This window comes from Delphinapterus leucas, chromosome 3 (genome assembly GCF_059928025.1).
Source record: "Delphinapterus leucas isolate spDelLeu-1000000601 "Yukka" chromosome 3, BTC_Dleu_Yukka2, whole genome shotgun sequence".
In the NCBI taxonomy this organism is placed as follows: Eukaryota; Metazoa; Chordata; class Mammalia; order Artiodactyla; family Monodontidae; genus Delphinapterus; species Delphinapterus leucas.
The window spans coordinates 64,232,170-64,248,908 of NC_143131.1; the positions used below are offsets into that span (position 1 = coordinate 64,232,170).

At 38.0% G+C, this 16,739-nt stretch overlaps 1 protein-coding gene across 3 annotated transcripts in view; it reads left to right on the top strand.

Annotated features, from left to right (window-relative positions):
• The window catches only part of JMY (junction mediating and regulatory protein, p53 cofactor), an 80,327-nt gene that overhangs the window by 51,657 nt on the left and 11,931 nt on the right, over positions 1 to 16,739 (top strand). For 2 of the 3 annotated variants that reach the window (XR_016392710.1, XM_022594030.3), the window contains exons 8-10: positions 10,210 to 10,314; positions 11,498 to 12,089; positions 13,133 to 13,440. Coding sequence is in view for 2 of the 3 variants with exons in the window: in XM_022594030.3 (XP_022449738.1) it covers positions 10,210 to 10,314; positions 11,498 to 12,089; positions 13,133 to 13,437 (1,002 nt within the window). In the remaining variant the exon portion in view is untranslated. The remainder of the gene's footprint in view (positions 1 to 10,209; positions 10,315 to 11,497; positions 12,090 to 13,132; positions 13,441 to 16,739) is intronic. The other variant, XM_022594041.3, reaches the window with a different exon arrangement.

The following is a 16,739-nucleotide window of genomic DNA, read 5'->3' on the forward strand; positions in this document are numbered from 1 at the left end:
TGGAACCTTCTGTGGTTTTTTTTGCCCCCTGAGTATTTTCAATCCGAGGTTTGTTTGAACCCAAGGATGTGGAACCCACAGGTTCAGAGGCCCAATTGTGTATATACTTCCTTATAGCACAGCTTCCTCTACCAGTGCAGTACCACACAGGAGTGGTATATTTGTTACAGTCTGAACCAACATTGGCACATCATTACCACCCAAAGTCCACAGTTCATCCTTTGTTCTGTACATTCTGTTGTTTTTGCTAAATATATAATGACATGAATCCACCATTATAGTATCATACAGAATATTTTCACTGCCCTAAAAATTCCCTGGGCTCCACCTTTTCATACCCCTCTCTCCACAAACTCATGGCAATCACTGATCTTTTGTTTTGCCTTTCCCCCTAACGTTTAATTGGAACCCTATATGTAGCTGTTTCATATTGGCTTATGTAACTTGTAATTTGCACTTAAGGTTCCTCTTTGTATTTGCATGGCATGGTAGATTATTTCTTAGCACTGAACAATATTCCATTGTCTGGATATACCACAGTTTATTTGTCCATTCACCTGGTGAAGACATCTTGCTTCCAAGTTTTGACACTTAAGAATAAAGCTGATAATATGGGAAGGTTTTTGTGTGCACATTAAGTTTTCAGCTCTTTTGCGTAAAATAGCAAAGAGCGTGATTGCTGGATCTTATGGGAAGAGTATGCTTACCTTGTAGGAAACTGCCAAACTGTCTTCCAAAGTGGCTGTACCATTTTACGTTCTCACTAGCAATGAATTTAGAGTTCCTTTTTAGAGTTCCACATTCTCCATTTAATGTTGTCAGTGTTTTGGAATTTAGCCATTCTAATACGTGTGTAGTGGTACCTCATAGTTGTTTTAGTTTGCAGTTCCCTAATGGTGTAGGATGTTGGGCATGTTCTCACAAGGCTTATCTACCGTCTGTACCTCTTCTTTAGTAAGTGTTAGATATTTTGTTCATTTTTAATAAGGTTATTTATTTTCTTATTGTGGATAATAGCCCCTTTCAGATATATCTGTTGCAAATACTTGCTCCTAATCTGTGGCTTGCCTTTTCATTCTTTGACATTATCTCGAAGAGCAGTGTTTTTTTTGTTTGTTTATTTTAATATTATTTTTTTTATACAGCAGGTTCTTACAAGTCATCTGTTTTATACATATTAGTGTATATATGTCAATCCCAATCTCCCAATTCATCCCCCCCACGTGCTGCTTTCCCCGCTTGGTGTCCATACGTTTGTTCTTTACACCTATGTCTCTGTTTTTGCCTTGCAAACTGGTTCATCTGTACCATTTTTCTAGATTCCACATATATGCGTTAATATACGATACTTGTTTTTCTCTTTCTGACTTACCGCACTCTGTATGACAGTCTCTAGGTACATCCGTATCTCTACAAATGACCCAATTTCGTTCCTTTTTATGGCTGAGTAATAATAGTTCCTTGTATATATGTACCACAACTTCTTTTTCTTTTTAACATCTTTATTGGAGTATAATTGCTTTACAATGCTGTGTTAGTTTCTGCTTTATAACAAAGTGAATCAGTTATACATATACATATGTTCCCATATCTCTTCCCTCTTGCATCTCCCTCCCTCCCACCCTCCCTATCCCACCCCTCTAGGCGGTCACAAACCACCTAGCTGACCTCCCTGTGCTATGCGGCTGCTTCCCACTAGCTATCTATTTTACGTTTGGTAGTGTATATATGTCCATGCCACTCTCTCACTTCGTCCCAGCTTACCCTTCCCCCTCCCCATATCCTCAACTCCATGTTCTAGTAGGTCTGTGTCTTTATTGGTGTCTTACCCCTAGGTTCTTCATGACATTTTTTTTTCTTAGATTCCTTCTATATGTGTTAGCATATAGTATTTGTTTTTCTCTTTCTGACTTACTTCACTCTGTATGACAGACTCTAGGTCCATCCACCTCACCACAAATAACTCAGTTGCGTTTCTTTTTAATGGCTGAGTAATATTCCATTGTATATATGTACCACAACTTCTTTATCCATTCACCTGTCGATGGGCATTTAGGTTGCTTCCATGACCTGGCTGTTGTAAATAGTGCTGCAATGAATATTGGGGTGCATGTGCTTTTTTGAATTATGGTTTTCTCTGGGTATATGCCCAGTATATGCTGGGTCATATGGTAATTCTATTTTTAGTTTCTTAAGGAACCTCCATACTGTTCTCCATAGTGGCTGTATCCATTTACATTCCCACCAGCAGTGCAAGAGGGTTCCCTTTTCTCCACACCCTCTCCAGCATTTGTTGTTTGTAGATTTTCTGATGATTCCCATTCTAACTGGTGTGAGGTGATACCTCATTGTAGTTTTGATTTGCATTTCTCTAATAATTAGTGATGTTGAGCAGCTTTTCATGTGCCTCTTGGCCATCTGTATGTCTTCTTTGGAGAGATGTCTGTTTAGGTCTTCTGCCCCCCCCCTTTTTTTTTTTTTTTTTTGTGGTACGCAGGCCTCTCACTGCCGTGGCCTCTCCTGTTGTGGAGCACAGGCTCTGGACACGCAGGCTCAGTGGCCATGGCTCACGGGCCCAGCTGCTCCGCGGCATGTGGGATCCTCGTGGACCGGGGCATGAACCTGTGTCTCCTGCATCGGCAGGTGGACTTGCAACCACTGTGCCACCAGGGAAGCCCTGCCCATTTTTTGATTGGGTTTGTTTTTTTAATATTGAGCTGCATGAACTACTTGTATATTTTGAAGATTAATCCTTTGTCCGTTGATTCGTTTGCAAATATTTTCTCCCATTCTGAGGGTTGTCTTTTCATCTTGTTTGTAGTTTCCTTTGCTGTGCAAAAGCTTTGAAGTTTCATTAGGTCCCATTTGTTTATTTTTGTTTTTATTTCCATTACTCTAGGAGGTGGGTCAAAAAAGATCTTGCTGTGATTTTTGTCAAAGGGTGTTCTTCCTATGTTTTCCTCTAGGAGTTTTATAGTGTCTGGTCTTACATTTAGGTCTTAATCCATTTTGAGTTTATTTTTGTGTATGATGTCAGAGAGTGTTCTAATTTCATTCTTTTACATGTAGCTGTCCAGTTTTCCCAGCACCACTTAAGAGGCTGTCTTTTCTCCATTGTATATCCTTACCTCCTTTGTCATAGATTAGTTGACCATAGGTGCATGGGTTTATCACTGGGCTTTCTGTCCTGTTCCATTGATATATATATCTGTTTTTGTGCCAGTACCATATTGTCTTGATTACTGTAGCTTTGTAGTATAGTCTGAAGTCAGGGAGTCTGATTCCTCCAGCTCCGTTTTCTCCCCTCAAGATTGCTTTGGCTATTTGGAGCCTTTTGTGTCTCCATACATTTTAAGATTTTTTTTGTTCTATTTCTGTAAAAAGTGCCATTGGTAACTTGATAGGGATTGCACTGAATCTGTAGATTGCTTTGGGTAGTATAGTCATTTTCACAATATTGATTCTTCCAATCCATGAACATGATATATCTCTCCATCTGTTTGTGTCATCTTTGATTTCTTTCATCAGTGTCTTGTAGTTTCCTGAGTACAGGTCTTTTACCTTCTTAGGTAGGTTTATTCCTAGGTATTTTATTCTTTTTGTTGCAGTGGTGAATGGGATTGTTTCCTTAATTTCTCTTTCTGATCTTTTGTTGTTAGCATACAGGAATGCAAGAGATTTCTGTGCATTAATTTTGTATCCTGCAACTTTATACCAGATTCATTGATTAGCTCTAGTCGTCTTCTGGTGGCATCTTTAGGATTCTTTATGTATAGTATCATGTCATCTGCAAACAGTGACTGTTTTACTTCTTCTTTTCCAGTTTGTATTCCTTTTATTTCTTTTTCTTCTCTGATTGCCGTGGCTAGGACTTCCAAAACTATGTTGAATAATAGTGGTGAGAGTGGACATCCTTGTCTCATTCCTGATGTTAGAGGAAATGCTTTCAGTTTTTCACCATTGAGAATGATGTTTGTTGTGGGTTTGTCATATATGGCCTTTCTTATGTTGAGGTAGGTTCCCTCTATGCCCACTTTCTGGAGAGTTTTTATCATAAAAGGGTGTTGAGTTTTGTCAGAAGCTTTTTCTGCATCTGTTGAGATGATCATATACTTTTTATTCTTCCATTTGTTAATATGGTGTATCACATTGATTGACTTGTGTATATTGGAGAATCCTTGCATCCTGGGGATAAATCCCACTTGATCATGGTGTATGATCCTTTTAATTTGTTGTTGGATTCTGTTTGCTAGTATTTTGTTGAGGACTTTTGCATCTATATTCATCAGTGATATTGGTCTGTAATTTTTTTGTAGTATCTTCGTCTGTTTTTGGTATCAGGGTGATGGTGGCCTTGTAGAATGAGTTTGGGAGTGTTCCTTCCTCTGCAATTTTTTGGAAGAGTTTGAGAAGGATGGGTGTTAGCTCTTCTCTAAATATTTGATAGAATTTCACCTGTGAAGCCATCTGGTCCTGGACTTTTGTTTGTTGGAAGATTTTTAATCACAGTTTAAATTTCATTGGTTGCGATTGGTCTGTTCATATTTTCTATTTCTTCCTTGTTCAGTCTTGGAAGGTTATACCTTTCTAAGAATTTGTCCATTTCTTCCAGGTTGTCTGTTTTGTTGGCATAGAGTTGCTTGTAGTAGTCTCCTAGGATGCTTTGTATTTCTGTGGTGTCTGTTGTAACTTCTCCTTTTTCATTTCTAATTTTATTGATTTGAGTCCTCTCTTTTTCTTGATGAGTCTGGCTAAAGGCTTATCAATTTTGTTTATCTTCTCAAAGAACCAGCTTTTAGTTTTATTGATCATTGCTATTGTTTTCTTTGTTTCTATTTCATTTATTTCTGATCTGATCTTTATGATTTCTTTCCTTCTACTAACTTTGGGTTTGTTTGTTCTTCTTTCTCTAGGTGTAAGGTTAGATTGTTTGACATTTTTCTTGTTTCTTAAGGTAGGATTGTATTGCTATAAACTTTCCTCTTAGAACTGTTTTACTGCATCCCATAGGTTTTGGATCATTGCGTTTTCATTGTCATTTGTCCCTAGGTATTTTTTAATTTCCTGTTGATTTCTTCAGTGATCTCTTCGTTATTTAGTAACGTATTGTTTAGCCTCCATGTGTTTGTGTTTTTTACGGTTTTTTCCCTGTAATTTATTTCTAATCTCATAGCATTGTGGTCGGAAACGATGCTTGATATGATTTCAGTTTTCTTATATTTACCAGGGCTTGATTTGTGACCCAAGATGTGATCTGTCCTGGAGAGTGTTCTGTGTACACTTGAGAAGAAAGTGTAATCTGTTATCAGATGGAATGTCCTATAAATATCAATTAAATCTATCTGGTCTGTTGTGTCATTTAAAGCTTGTGTTTCCTTATTAAGTTTCTGTCTGGATGCTCTGTCCATTGGTGTAAGTGAGGTGTTAAAGTCCCCCACTATTGTTGTGTTACTGTTGATTTCCTCTTTTATAGCTGTTAGCATTTTCCTTATGTATTGAGGTGTTCCTATGTTGGGTGCATATATATTTATAATTGTTGTATCTTCTTTTTGGATTGATGCCTTGATCATTATGTAGTGTCCTTCCTTGTCTCTTGTAATAGTCTTTATTTTAAAGTCTATTTTATCTGATATGAGTATTGCTGCTCCAGCTTTCTTTTGATTTCCATTTGCATGGAATATCTTTTTCCATCCCCTCACTTTCAGTCTGTATGTGTCCCTAGGTCTGAAGTGGGTCTCTTGTAGACAGCATATATATGGGTCTTGTCTTTGTATCCATTCAGCCAGCCTATGTCTTTTGGTTGGAGCATTTAATCCATTCACATTTAAGGTAATTATCGATATGTATATTCATATTACCATTTTCTTAATTGTTTTGGGTTCGTTTTATAGGTCCTTTTCTTGTGTTTTTCACTTACAGAAGTTCCTTTAGCATTTTTTGTAGAGCTGGTTTGGTGGTGCTAGATTCTCTTAGCTTTTGTTTGTCTGTAAAGCTTCTGATTTCTCCATCAAATCTGAATGAGATCTTTTCTGGGTAGAGTAATCTTGGGTTGTAGTTTCTTCCCTTTCATTACTTTAAATATATCATGCCACTCCCTCTGGCCTGTAGTGTTTCTGCTGAGAAATCAGCTGTTAAGCTTATGGGATTCCCTTGTATGTTATTTGTCGTTTTTCCCTTGTATCTTTTAATAATTTTTCTTTGTCTTTAATTTTTGTCAATTTGATTACTATGTGTCTCGGCGTGTTTTTCGTTAGATTTATCCTGCCTGGGACTTGTTGTGCTTCTTGGACTTGGGTGGCTGTTTCCTTTCCCATGTCAGGGAAGTTTTCGACTATGATCTCTTCAAATATTTTCTCGGGTTCTTTCTCTCTCTCTCCTCCTTCTGGGACCCCTATAATGAGAATGTTGGTGCATTTAATGTTGTCCCAGAGGTCTCTTAGGCTGTCTTCATTTCTTTTCATTTTTTTTTCTTTATTCTGTTCTGTGGCAGTGAATTCTACCATTCTGTCTCCCAGGTCACTTATCCGTTCTTCTCCCTCAGTTACTCTGCTATTGATTCCTTCTAGTGTATTTTTCATTTCAGTTTTTGTATTCTCTGTTTGTTCTTTAATTCTTCTAGGTCTTCATTAAACATTTGTTGCATCTTCTCGATCTTTGCCTCCATTCTTTTTCTGAGGTCCTGGATCATCTTCACTATCATTATTCTGAATTCTTTTTCTGGGAGGTTGCCTATCTCCACTTCATTTAGTTGATTTTCCGGGGTTTTATCTTGTTCCTTCATCTGGTACATAGCCCTCTGCCTTTTCATTTTGTGTATCTTCTGTGAATGTGGTTTTCGTTCCACAGGCTGCAGGATTATAGTTCTTCTTGCTTCTGCTGTCTGCCCTCTTGATAATTGATATGTTAATAGTATTGAGTCTTCCTATACACGAACAAGGAATATGTCTTTATTTAGTTCTTCTTTGGTTTCTTTTCTAAGAGTTATAGCTTGCTTCATTGATCTTGTTCACATTTTATTAGATTTATACGTAAATTTATCTATCTGCTTTTTGGGGTGTGGTAATGTAAATAGTTTTGTAGGGGTAATATAAAAGGTTCATAATTCCAGTGTTTCATTGCTGTTACATTAGAAAGCAGTTGGCTTTTATATGTCATCCCTGTACCTTGCAGTCTTGTTATAATTGTGTATTAGTTCTAGTAGCTTTTTTGGTGGTTCTTTGAGATTTTCTACATAGACAATCAGGTCTTATGCAAATAAAGGCAGTTTAGTTATTTTGTAGCAGTCTGTATACCTTTTATTTGCTCTTCTTATTGTGTCAGCTAGGATTTCCAGTAGGGTGTTGAAAAAGAGTGGTGAGGGCTTCCCTGGTGGCGCAGTGGTTGAGAGTCCGCCTGCCGATGCAGGGGATACGGGTTCGTGCCCCGGTCCAGGAAGATCCCACATGCTGCGGAGCGGCTGGGCCCGTGAGCCATGGCCGCTGAGCCTGCACGTCTGGAGCCTGTTATTCTGCAACGGGAGAGGCCATGGCAGTGAGAGGCCCGCGTACCACCAAAAAAAAAAAAGAAAAAGAGTGATCAGAGGAGTCTTCTTTGTCTTTTCCTGGTCTTAAGAAGGTTTCTAATTTGTTGTGATTAAGAATGACGTTAGCTGCTGTAGGGGTTTTGATGTTATCCTTCAAGCTCATTTCGGCACATATTAGCTAAAACTCTTGAATTTAAACACGTAAGAGTAGCCAAACTACCCGTAAACTGTAAGATTCATCTGAAATCAACAGCAAATTTATTGTATTTTTATTGTTCAGTACCGTTTTCATGGGCCAGGAACTGCTCTGTAAGGAAAGTCAGACTGTGGGCCAGCTTAAGAGTTAAATGAATAAGAATGCCTCCTACTCTCACCATCGGCACCTGCGCTGTCAGCTTGTGATTAAACTCCACACTTAGAATGCGTTCCTTGTTGCGTGAAGATTTTGGATTCTGATAAAATGCCAATATTTTTATGGATGGAGGAACTAATTAGCCTTTTAGAATGAATGAGTATCAAATCCTTTCTCAGAGTTTTAGGTGGCAAAGTTGAGTAAAAAGAGGAAATTGATATTTGGGGGAATCTGAAAGATGAATGTCATTTGCCTTATAATTTTGCCTACTACCGACTTTGGGTGGAATACCTCACTGTAGGAGAATGAATCCATTAATCATCAATTCTTCTTAACATGCAAAGCTAGAGGAAAATGAAAGTTGGCTTAGATCAAATCTGGTTTTAAACCACCTTTATCACACACACAAGTGTACAGCTCATAAGTTTTAATTTTCACTAGATGAACATATGCATACAGCTAGCAGCAGCTTGTCAAACAATGTTAACAGAAACTCAAAGCCCCTTGTGTCACCGTCCAGCATCATCTAGTCAGTATTCCCTACCCACCCTCCACCACCCCCCCGCCCCCGCCCGTCACAGAAGGGTAAATTATCTTCGTTAAATAACTTTCCCCTAGCTAGCCAGAGGGGGCCTGTTACTCACTAGGCTCTTAAATACAATGCTGTGCTCTATGAAAAGTCCATACAAACCCATCAGTTCATGCCTGAACATGTCTGAAACTTTCTCTTTCCATTTGGGATCTTTAAGATAATAGTATGATCTGACGCTGGTTATACCAGCTGACAGACCAGCAAAATGATTGATCAGTTTTATTTCTGAACTTCACATTCAGCTATTTGTATATTATGTTTAGAGATGCAGATTCACAGTTTGAAAATGATGAATATCTCTTAGACAACTAATTTCTTCCTCAAGTACTAAGCACTATATTCATTCGATAATACACTCTAAGTATAGAAAAATCTCTTCATCTCTGAGCCAGTGCCACTCGATAGGCCTTAGAAGACCCTTTGTCCCTGAGTATCCCATGGCACGTATCCCAGTGTGGGAAAGTACAAGCTCACTCCCAATTCCAGGTGGTTACCAGTTGTAAATATGAGATTTTTTCAGTTCCTTTCTTTTGTTGGCTCAGCTGTGTGAATGGAACTGAGTATGCAGTAGGGGTGAGGAGTTGGGATAAGTTCTTGCCTCACTGTGTCCTTGAGCCATTCTGGGCTTTCCTCTATAAAGGACAGAATCTACATGGGACCTTTATTTCTTTTAATGAAGAGCTCAGGTCATATCTTCTTTAATTTCCCATCTGGAAACCTTTAGGATTATATATAGCAATCTGGGACTGTTACTGAGAGATACGTGACTTTTTATCTACTAATAAATGGCCTTTGCGGCTCTCTTAAGACTCCCCAAGTGGGAGCTCTCTAAAGGGAAAAGGTCTTCTTGACCTGCCATAAGAAGAGATGGAAGAATGTTCATCTTTACTCACCCTTGGCACCCCCCTGCACCTGACCATAAGTTCCATGGGCTGATTTATATACAAAGGATTCAACCCACCTCACCAAGAGAAAGTGGAACCAATCTGTATTGTATGTGATAGTTACATCTCTCTGGGGACGTGGTTGGCCATCGTGGCACTCTTCAGTGCATTCCCTAATTGGTAACTACCTGTCTGTCACCTGATCCTCAGTAGTGAGGTTGTCAAAAGCACTACTCCCACTCTTTATCCTCCTGCCAAGAATTCCACTTTCTTTCCTTTAGAAAGAGCAATTCGTATTTAACTTGGCCAACATTGGGTGGGTGGTGATACTGTTAATCCAGTTTGGGAATACAAAATCAAAGAGGTTTGGGATTGGGGAATGGGAAGGAAAAAAATTGAATGAGGTATTAAAACACACACTTAGATTTGTGGCAAGAGGAACAGGTTCAGTAATAGTAGACATTATCTGCAGAACATCAGGCTTAACCCATATATAATATCTAAATTACCGACCAAGTGGTTATTTTTTGTTTTTAAGGTCAGCTATTAGAGTTAGCAGAATATAGCAGTTACAAGTATTGCATAATAAAATTGTTCAAGCCAGAACCCCAAAGATGAAACATTTTTCAGTTCAGAGAAAATATTTACAGAGTAAATGTCTTTTAATTGGTAGGTCATGCAGAAAGTGAAACAACAATGTAATTTCAATTAAAACTGATAGTATTTCATGCCACAGAACATTGCTTAATACATCATTCTTTGGGGCTTACATATTGGGAGAACTCTCTTTTTTTCTATTAATGATAAAATATAATGGGACATATCGTAATGGAATTACTTTTTTCTTTTTTTTTACCAGAAAAGAGAAAAATTACATGATGAAGAAGAAAGAAAAAGTGCCTGGGTTAGCCAAGAAAGACAGAGAACACTGGATAGACTTCGAACCTTTAAACAGGTAGTAAAAGTATGGTCAGTTTATTATTTTTCATTGCTTTTTAAACAGAGGTACATATATACTCCTATTGTAAGATTTCTTTTATGAGAAAAACTTGATTTTCCCTTTATTATCTAGAAAACAATTTTAGTTATGGCAGTCCTTGGCTTACCACTTCAGTGATAGAAGAGGAATGGTCAGGGCCTCTGGGAAGCCTGGATTCATTCCTCTTGAATTTAATAGTTCACAACTGACTATCCATTTTAAGCATCAACTTGTTATTAATTCTGTGTACATCAGCACTGTGGCGTAATAATCTGACCAATGGCAGAATTAGAGGGTGGATCAACATACGTGAGAAGTGCTTCAGCAGTTCTCTTGCCAGGCTTATCCATGACTCTGGACACTGATATCACAGCAGCTAAGCATTTCCTTGGAATGTGCTTAAACTAGGTAGTTCTGGTTCTTAGCAGCACTCAAGAGCCTTACTCCTACCCTTTATTCTGAGGGGTCTCCTTATAGGTGAAGGGAGCTTTTGATCAAGTGAAAGAGTGGGGGTGGGTGGGAATGGGGTCCTTAACACAAGGATAAGCTTTGTGTTAAGAAAATGTTGTCTGCCAAATGCATTAATGCTAGGTTTTACCACAGTAAAAGAATGAGAGTTCTGTGTATCAGTACTCCAAAAAATTTTATTCATTATCCTTCTATTCTATCATAAAATGCATATATTGTTTTCAGAGCTTTAAAAAAATGCCGTGTTACCCTTTGAAGAACATTAATGCTTTAATTTTTTATCTGTAAGCATTTGAAAATACATGTAAGAATCTAAGAATAGTTTTTTAACTTTCTGCCTACCAGTAGCATATATATATTTGACATCATTTGTTTTTTATTTTACACTGCTACTATTTTCCCATTTAAATTAGTACTTTTTATTCACTAAGGATCTTTCTTTAATCATGTGGTAATTCTGAACAGTTGACCTCTTAAGTGGATAAGAGGGGAGAAGGATTTGATGATAAGCAAATAATAAAGATTTGGTGATAATTATTTGTAAGGTATTATTCACATTTTGGTATTTTGGTTTTCAGTATATTTTCCCTGAAAAATCACAAAAGCTCTAAAATAAAATCTTGCATTGGAGGGAGAAAATAAACAGCCATTTGTTCATAAATTATAATCTAACCAGTTATAATAACTTCTGATTTCTTAGAGATACCCAGGCCAGGTCATACTTAAATCAACCAGATTGCGACTGGCTCACGCAAGAAGAAGAAGTGCAGCCAGTCCCGTGTCCTGTGAAGACCAGTGTGACCCTCTGCCAGGAGCGCTACAGGTAGAAGAGAAAAGTGAGGGAGTGGAGGAAGGAAGGGGCAAGCTCGGGTCATCACAGACAACAGAAGCCCAAAGCCTCACACAGCTTGAAGACAATTCATCAGCACAACTTGAAGCTACTTCGTTACCTCCCGGTGGTGTTACCTCTGAACCGCCTCCCGCCACATCTCCTCCACTTCTGAGTAAGATTGACCCTAAACCAGGTTCTGCCACAGCAGATCCACTCCCCCCACCTCTTCCTCCGGCACCTCCCCCGCCACCTCCTCCTCCCCCACCACCACCGCCTCTGCCTGTCGGTAAAGACGGCGCCCCAGAGACACTGGAGGAAGGTCTGCCTAGAGTGGAGGGGAACGAGAAGAGGATCCCAGAGTCAGCTAGTGCCCCCTCAGCACACCTCTTCGACAGCAGCCAGCTCGTCAGTGCCAGGAAGAAGCTCAAAAAGACTGCTGAAGGTTTGCAGAGGAAGAGAGGTGAGTTAAAAAAAGATTTTTGAGTTCATCTGTTGACTGAGGCATGTAGTTAAAGGACTGTTTATTTCCTAGGACATTACAAAGCTTTAAACATTTTATTTTTGGACATTATTTGATAGCAAACAGGTTTTCAGGGTCTCAGCATGGCAGAATTCTTACCAACCCATGTTTGCACACATGTACAGACACAAATATGGACCTGCTTGAGCTCTTAGCGATGCTTTTTAAATTATATCTTTTGACTTGATCTATTTGGTAACATGTATTATGTGGCTCCTTTTGTGTTACAATATGATTTTAAATCTCAGAAATACAAGAAAAGGGAAGCTGGTCAGGAGAACATTGGCAAAACCATGTAACATTTGGCTACATATTTATTGAGGACTCTGGCATATCTTTTATAAAGAAGCAAAGAAGAATAGGGAGTAATATGTATAATTTATTGCATGTCAGATATGCCTTAATAAAGATGTTTTTGAAACAGCAAATAATTTTGGCCCTTAGGAGCTTTAGCATTCACGGAGAGAACATTTTATTTGTATATTACATTTTAATCTGAGAGACCATCCTATAAAATATTTCTTACCATAGCCCAAGTAGAATTTCATATGTAAAGCAGTTATTAAAAAAAAACACACACACACACAGAGTCACCATAATGAACCAGAATTTAACTTTTTAAAATTAAATGTGCAGTGCAGTCACTGTCTGAATTTGATTGGACTTTTGCATTATGGAAACTCTTCAGGAGTCTCACCCATAATAATACTAAAGATCACCCCCCAGCCCCCAGTCTGCTCACTTCTTTCACATGAGAAATGATAGGAATACCAGTAATGCCTGACATGGAATTTGGGTCTTGGGATTTTTTTAAACAAGCATAATTAGTATCCCCTGTGTTCTGGCAATGTTGTGTCCATGCTTCATGGTCCCTTCTCTAGATATGTTTTTAGCATCCTGGGCTATCACAGTCCTAAAGTCTGGAGGTTATACAGTTCCTGACTCTAAGTGCAATCATAATTGTTCTCTTTCATTTTCTAAAGTGAGCTCACCCATGGATGAGGTGCTAGCTTCCTTGAAGCGTGGTAGTTTTCATCTGAGAAAGGTTGAACAGCGAACTCTGCCTCCTTTTCCTGATGAAGATGATAATAATATCTTGGCACAAATAAGGAAGGGGGTAAAATTGAAGAAGGTACAGAAGGAAGTCTTGAGAGAATCCTTCACGCTTCTGCCTGATACGGACCCTCTAACACGGAGCATCCATGAAGCTCTTAGAAGAATCAAAGAAGCATCCCCTGAGTCAGAGGATGACGAGGAGGCTTTGCCTTGCACAGACTGGGAAAACTAACAAGTAAATGGTCTTACTTTTCTTCAGTAGTGTTCCAGTAATACAGCTTTTGTATTGGATGATGAGGTCTGTTATACATCATTGAATCTGAGGTTCATTATTTATTATACAGCTCAGTTATAGCCTGGATCATAACTTCAGGTTTTACTTCTGTAGTTTCTGGAAACATAACAAAAAAAGTACAGAGATGTTCCTGTGTAAATGCTGTGTTTTTTTATATCCTGCTCATTAAAAATTTCTTCAGTACAAGCTATATCCCAAGTAAAAAGGATAGTCTTATTCTAGTAAAGTGACAGTCTTATTCTAGCTTTAAAAAAACAGAAAAGGTTTTTTCTAACTTAGGTATTTCAGTTGCAAACTGTTATGCGTATTGAATTTTGATGTTTTGTTAGCTGCCCACAAGGGAACCTAGAAAAGTCATTGCATTGTCGGATTATTTAGCTTTCTAAGCCTTTAAAGTTTATCATTTAGGGCTTATTGTAATTACTGCATTGTCTAGATAAAATGGCAGCTGACATAATATACATATCTTATTGAGTACCCTGTGGGAATTGGTACACATTTGGCATTCTCCCAAGGTAATACAGAGCTGTCCCCCACTATGCTTTAATAAGCTAATTTATATAGTTATGTGGCACAAATTATGCTAAATACATAGAATTGGTAAAGATAACACATGCTATAAATCAAATAGTATATCAAATTGCTGATGACCATAACTGAAATATTATTTGTGCAAAATATAAAGTATGCAAATATATTCTATTAATCATTATGCTCTCTTGATGGAATATGTTTCTATGGGCTTTACAAAAGGGGGAAGTAGGTGGGAGTAGGTAAAGGAAGAATCACTGTGCCTGATCTTAAGAACTACCAGGGGGAGCTTATTAAAAATGCATATTCATGGCCTTCACTCCCAAAGATTCTGAAAGAGTAGAACTGATATATATGTAGGCATACATCTGGATTTTAAAGACTTATTACAAAAAGATAAAACCCAGAAACTGTGTCATTAGTTTTTAAAATATTGATTAAATGTTGGAAGATACTATTTTGGATATATCAAAATATTACTAAAAGCAGTTTTTACCCTTTTGGGCATGGGTCCATCAGGAGAATGTGCCAATTCCACACTCCCCAACTCCACCCCTCCCCACCAGCATCTGCACTGTAGCTTAACAAAAAGCATGAAAAATCTTGATAAGTGGTTGGGTGTTAACTTTAATGTGCTCTAACCAACATTTGATAGTAACACTGTCTGCCATGGCCATGGGTCTTGGGACTGTTGGCACCCTTTTTTCCTGTTAGTTGTAGAGGCCTTAATTATCGGTCACTTATTGTTTTTGGATCCCCAAATAATTTCAAACTATTTGTGCTTGTACATATGTACACCATGCTTTGTAGAGGAATGTAAATGTGTCCACTCGAGTGTGTGAGTGTGTCTAGAGACTCGGGTGTGCCTGACTGGGAATCTTTCCCACACTGGATGACTGTAGATTGTGTCCCACTTCACAGTGCTTGCTACCTCTTGCCTTGTCCCCTTCAGCATGTAGCTTCTCAGTAAACCCCTAAACCTATGCCAGAAGCTACCATGTTGGCACTGATTAGGTGATCCCAGTGCTGGACCTTCACATAAGCGTGCATTTCGTATATTCAAGTAGCTGGGATGTTACTTACAGCTTTTGGCTGCTAATTTAACCTTATGTCAGGTGTTAAGAATATGTCCATAATGAATACCACTCTGAAAATCGCCTAAAACCTTCCCTTTTTTTGGCTGATTGTTCATGGCTGGTGTATGTAGTATAATGTTGAGAGGAACAATGAAATACTGCCAGAAAATGCATGAACTGGGATAGTGGCAAAGTCACTGAAGACTAAATGTATCCCACACCAGAAGCAAACCACAGACTAGTTGTGATCCCTACCAGTTGAGCAGCCATTGATAAAGAGCTATAGATCACTGCCTGTGTGTGGTCTTAGGGAGTCTTTTTTTTTTTTTTTTTTAATATTTTATTTATTTATTTATTTGGCTGTGCTGGGTCTTAGTTGCGGCATGTGGGATCTTTTTAGCTGTGGCATGCAGGCTCTTAGTTGTGGCGTGCGGGATCTAGTTCCCTGACCAGGGATTGAGCCCGGGCCCCCTGCACTGGAAGCATGGAGTCTTAACCACTGAACCACCAGGGAAGTCCCTAGGAAGTCATTTTTAAAGGCTCTGAACTTTTAGACACTGTTCTACAGATGGCTAAAAAGGCTGTAATTTGTATTTCCTATTAATTGGTTTCTTTCTTATAGATTCAAAATAATTAATTACATACTTGTTTTTGAAGAACTAATTTCTTAAAACTTCATGAAATAAAAACTGAAGGTCCTGGACATGTTCAGCTTCATCCTCCTCTAAAAACTCATCTCAGACCTAGCCATAGGTAATAGTATCTTTGAAGGGGTTTTCTAAACATAAGGGAATATATATAATTTTTTTTTTTTATTATTTCTAACTTGTTTCCTGTGGGGTCCTTCTTAAACTCATGAGTAACTATAATGATGGTGTCCGATAGAAATATAATGTGAGCCACATTAAAAAAGTTAAAAGTGATGGGTGAAATTGATTCTAGTAATATTTTACTAAATGATATATCCAAAAGAGTATCTTGTCAATATCTTTACTTTTTTTTTTTTTTTTTGGGTACTGAGTCTTCAAAATCCAGTGAGTATTTTACACTTACTAGTAGCACCATCTCAGTTTGGATGCCAAGTATTCATTGGTTACATTGAATAGTCGTACCAAAACAACCAAGTTGTGCTTAATGGAAAAGTATTTTTTACAGAGTTTTAGATTTTAATTTAAGTCAAATTCAAATCACTTTCTCAGTCATGCTAGACATATTTCAAGTCCTCAAAAGCCACATGTCAGCTTTTATCTGACAAGTAGGCCATATATATGTTTCTCCTGTGCTGTGGGTCAGCGCATGGATCTCAAACACAACTATTTTGAATTTTACAAAGTCCTGGTAAAGTCATCCATTTAAAGACAGTACTAGCTCTGTCCTCTAAATCTCAATTATAATGACAACTCTCTCTGGTGTATTTTAAACTTGCCATTTGATAGTTCTTATTATACTGACAGTTTTTGAGGCAAAGATTTTAGATTGTATTTATCTTTTTAGTGTATAGTTTTGACATAAAATGTTAAGAGTAAAAGGAAGAAAAGTGAAAGTGAATCTAACATACAACCTTTTTAAAAAACTCTTTTTCCCAGCTTTATTGAGAATAATTGGCGTACATCACTGTATAAGGTTAAGGCG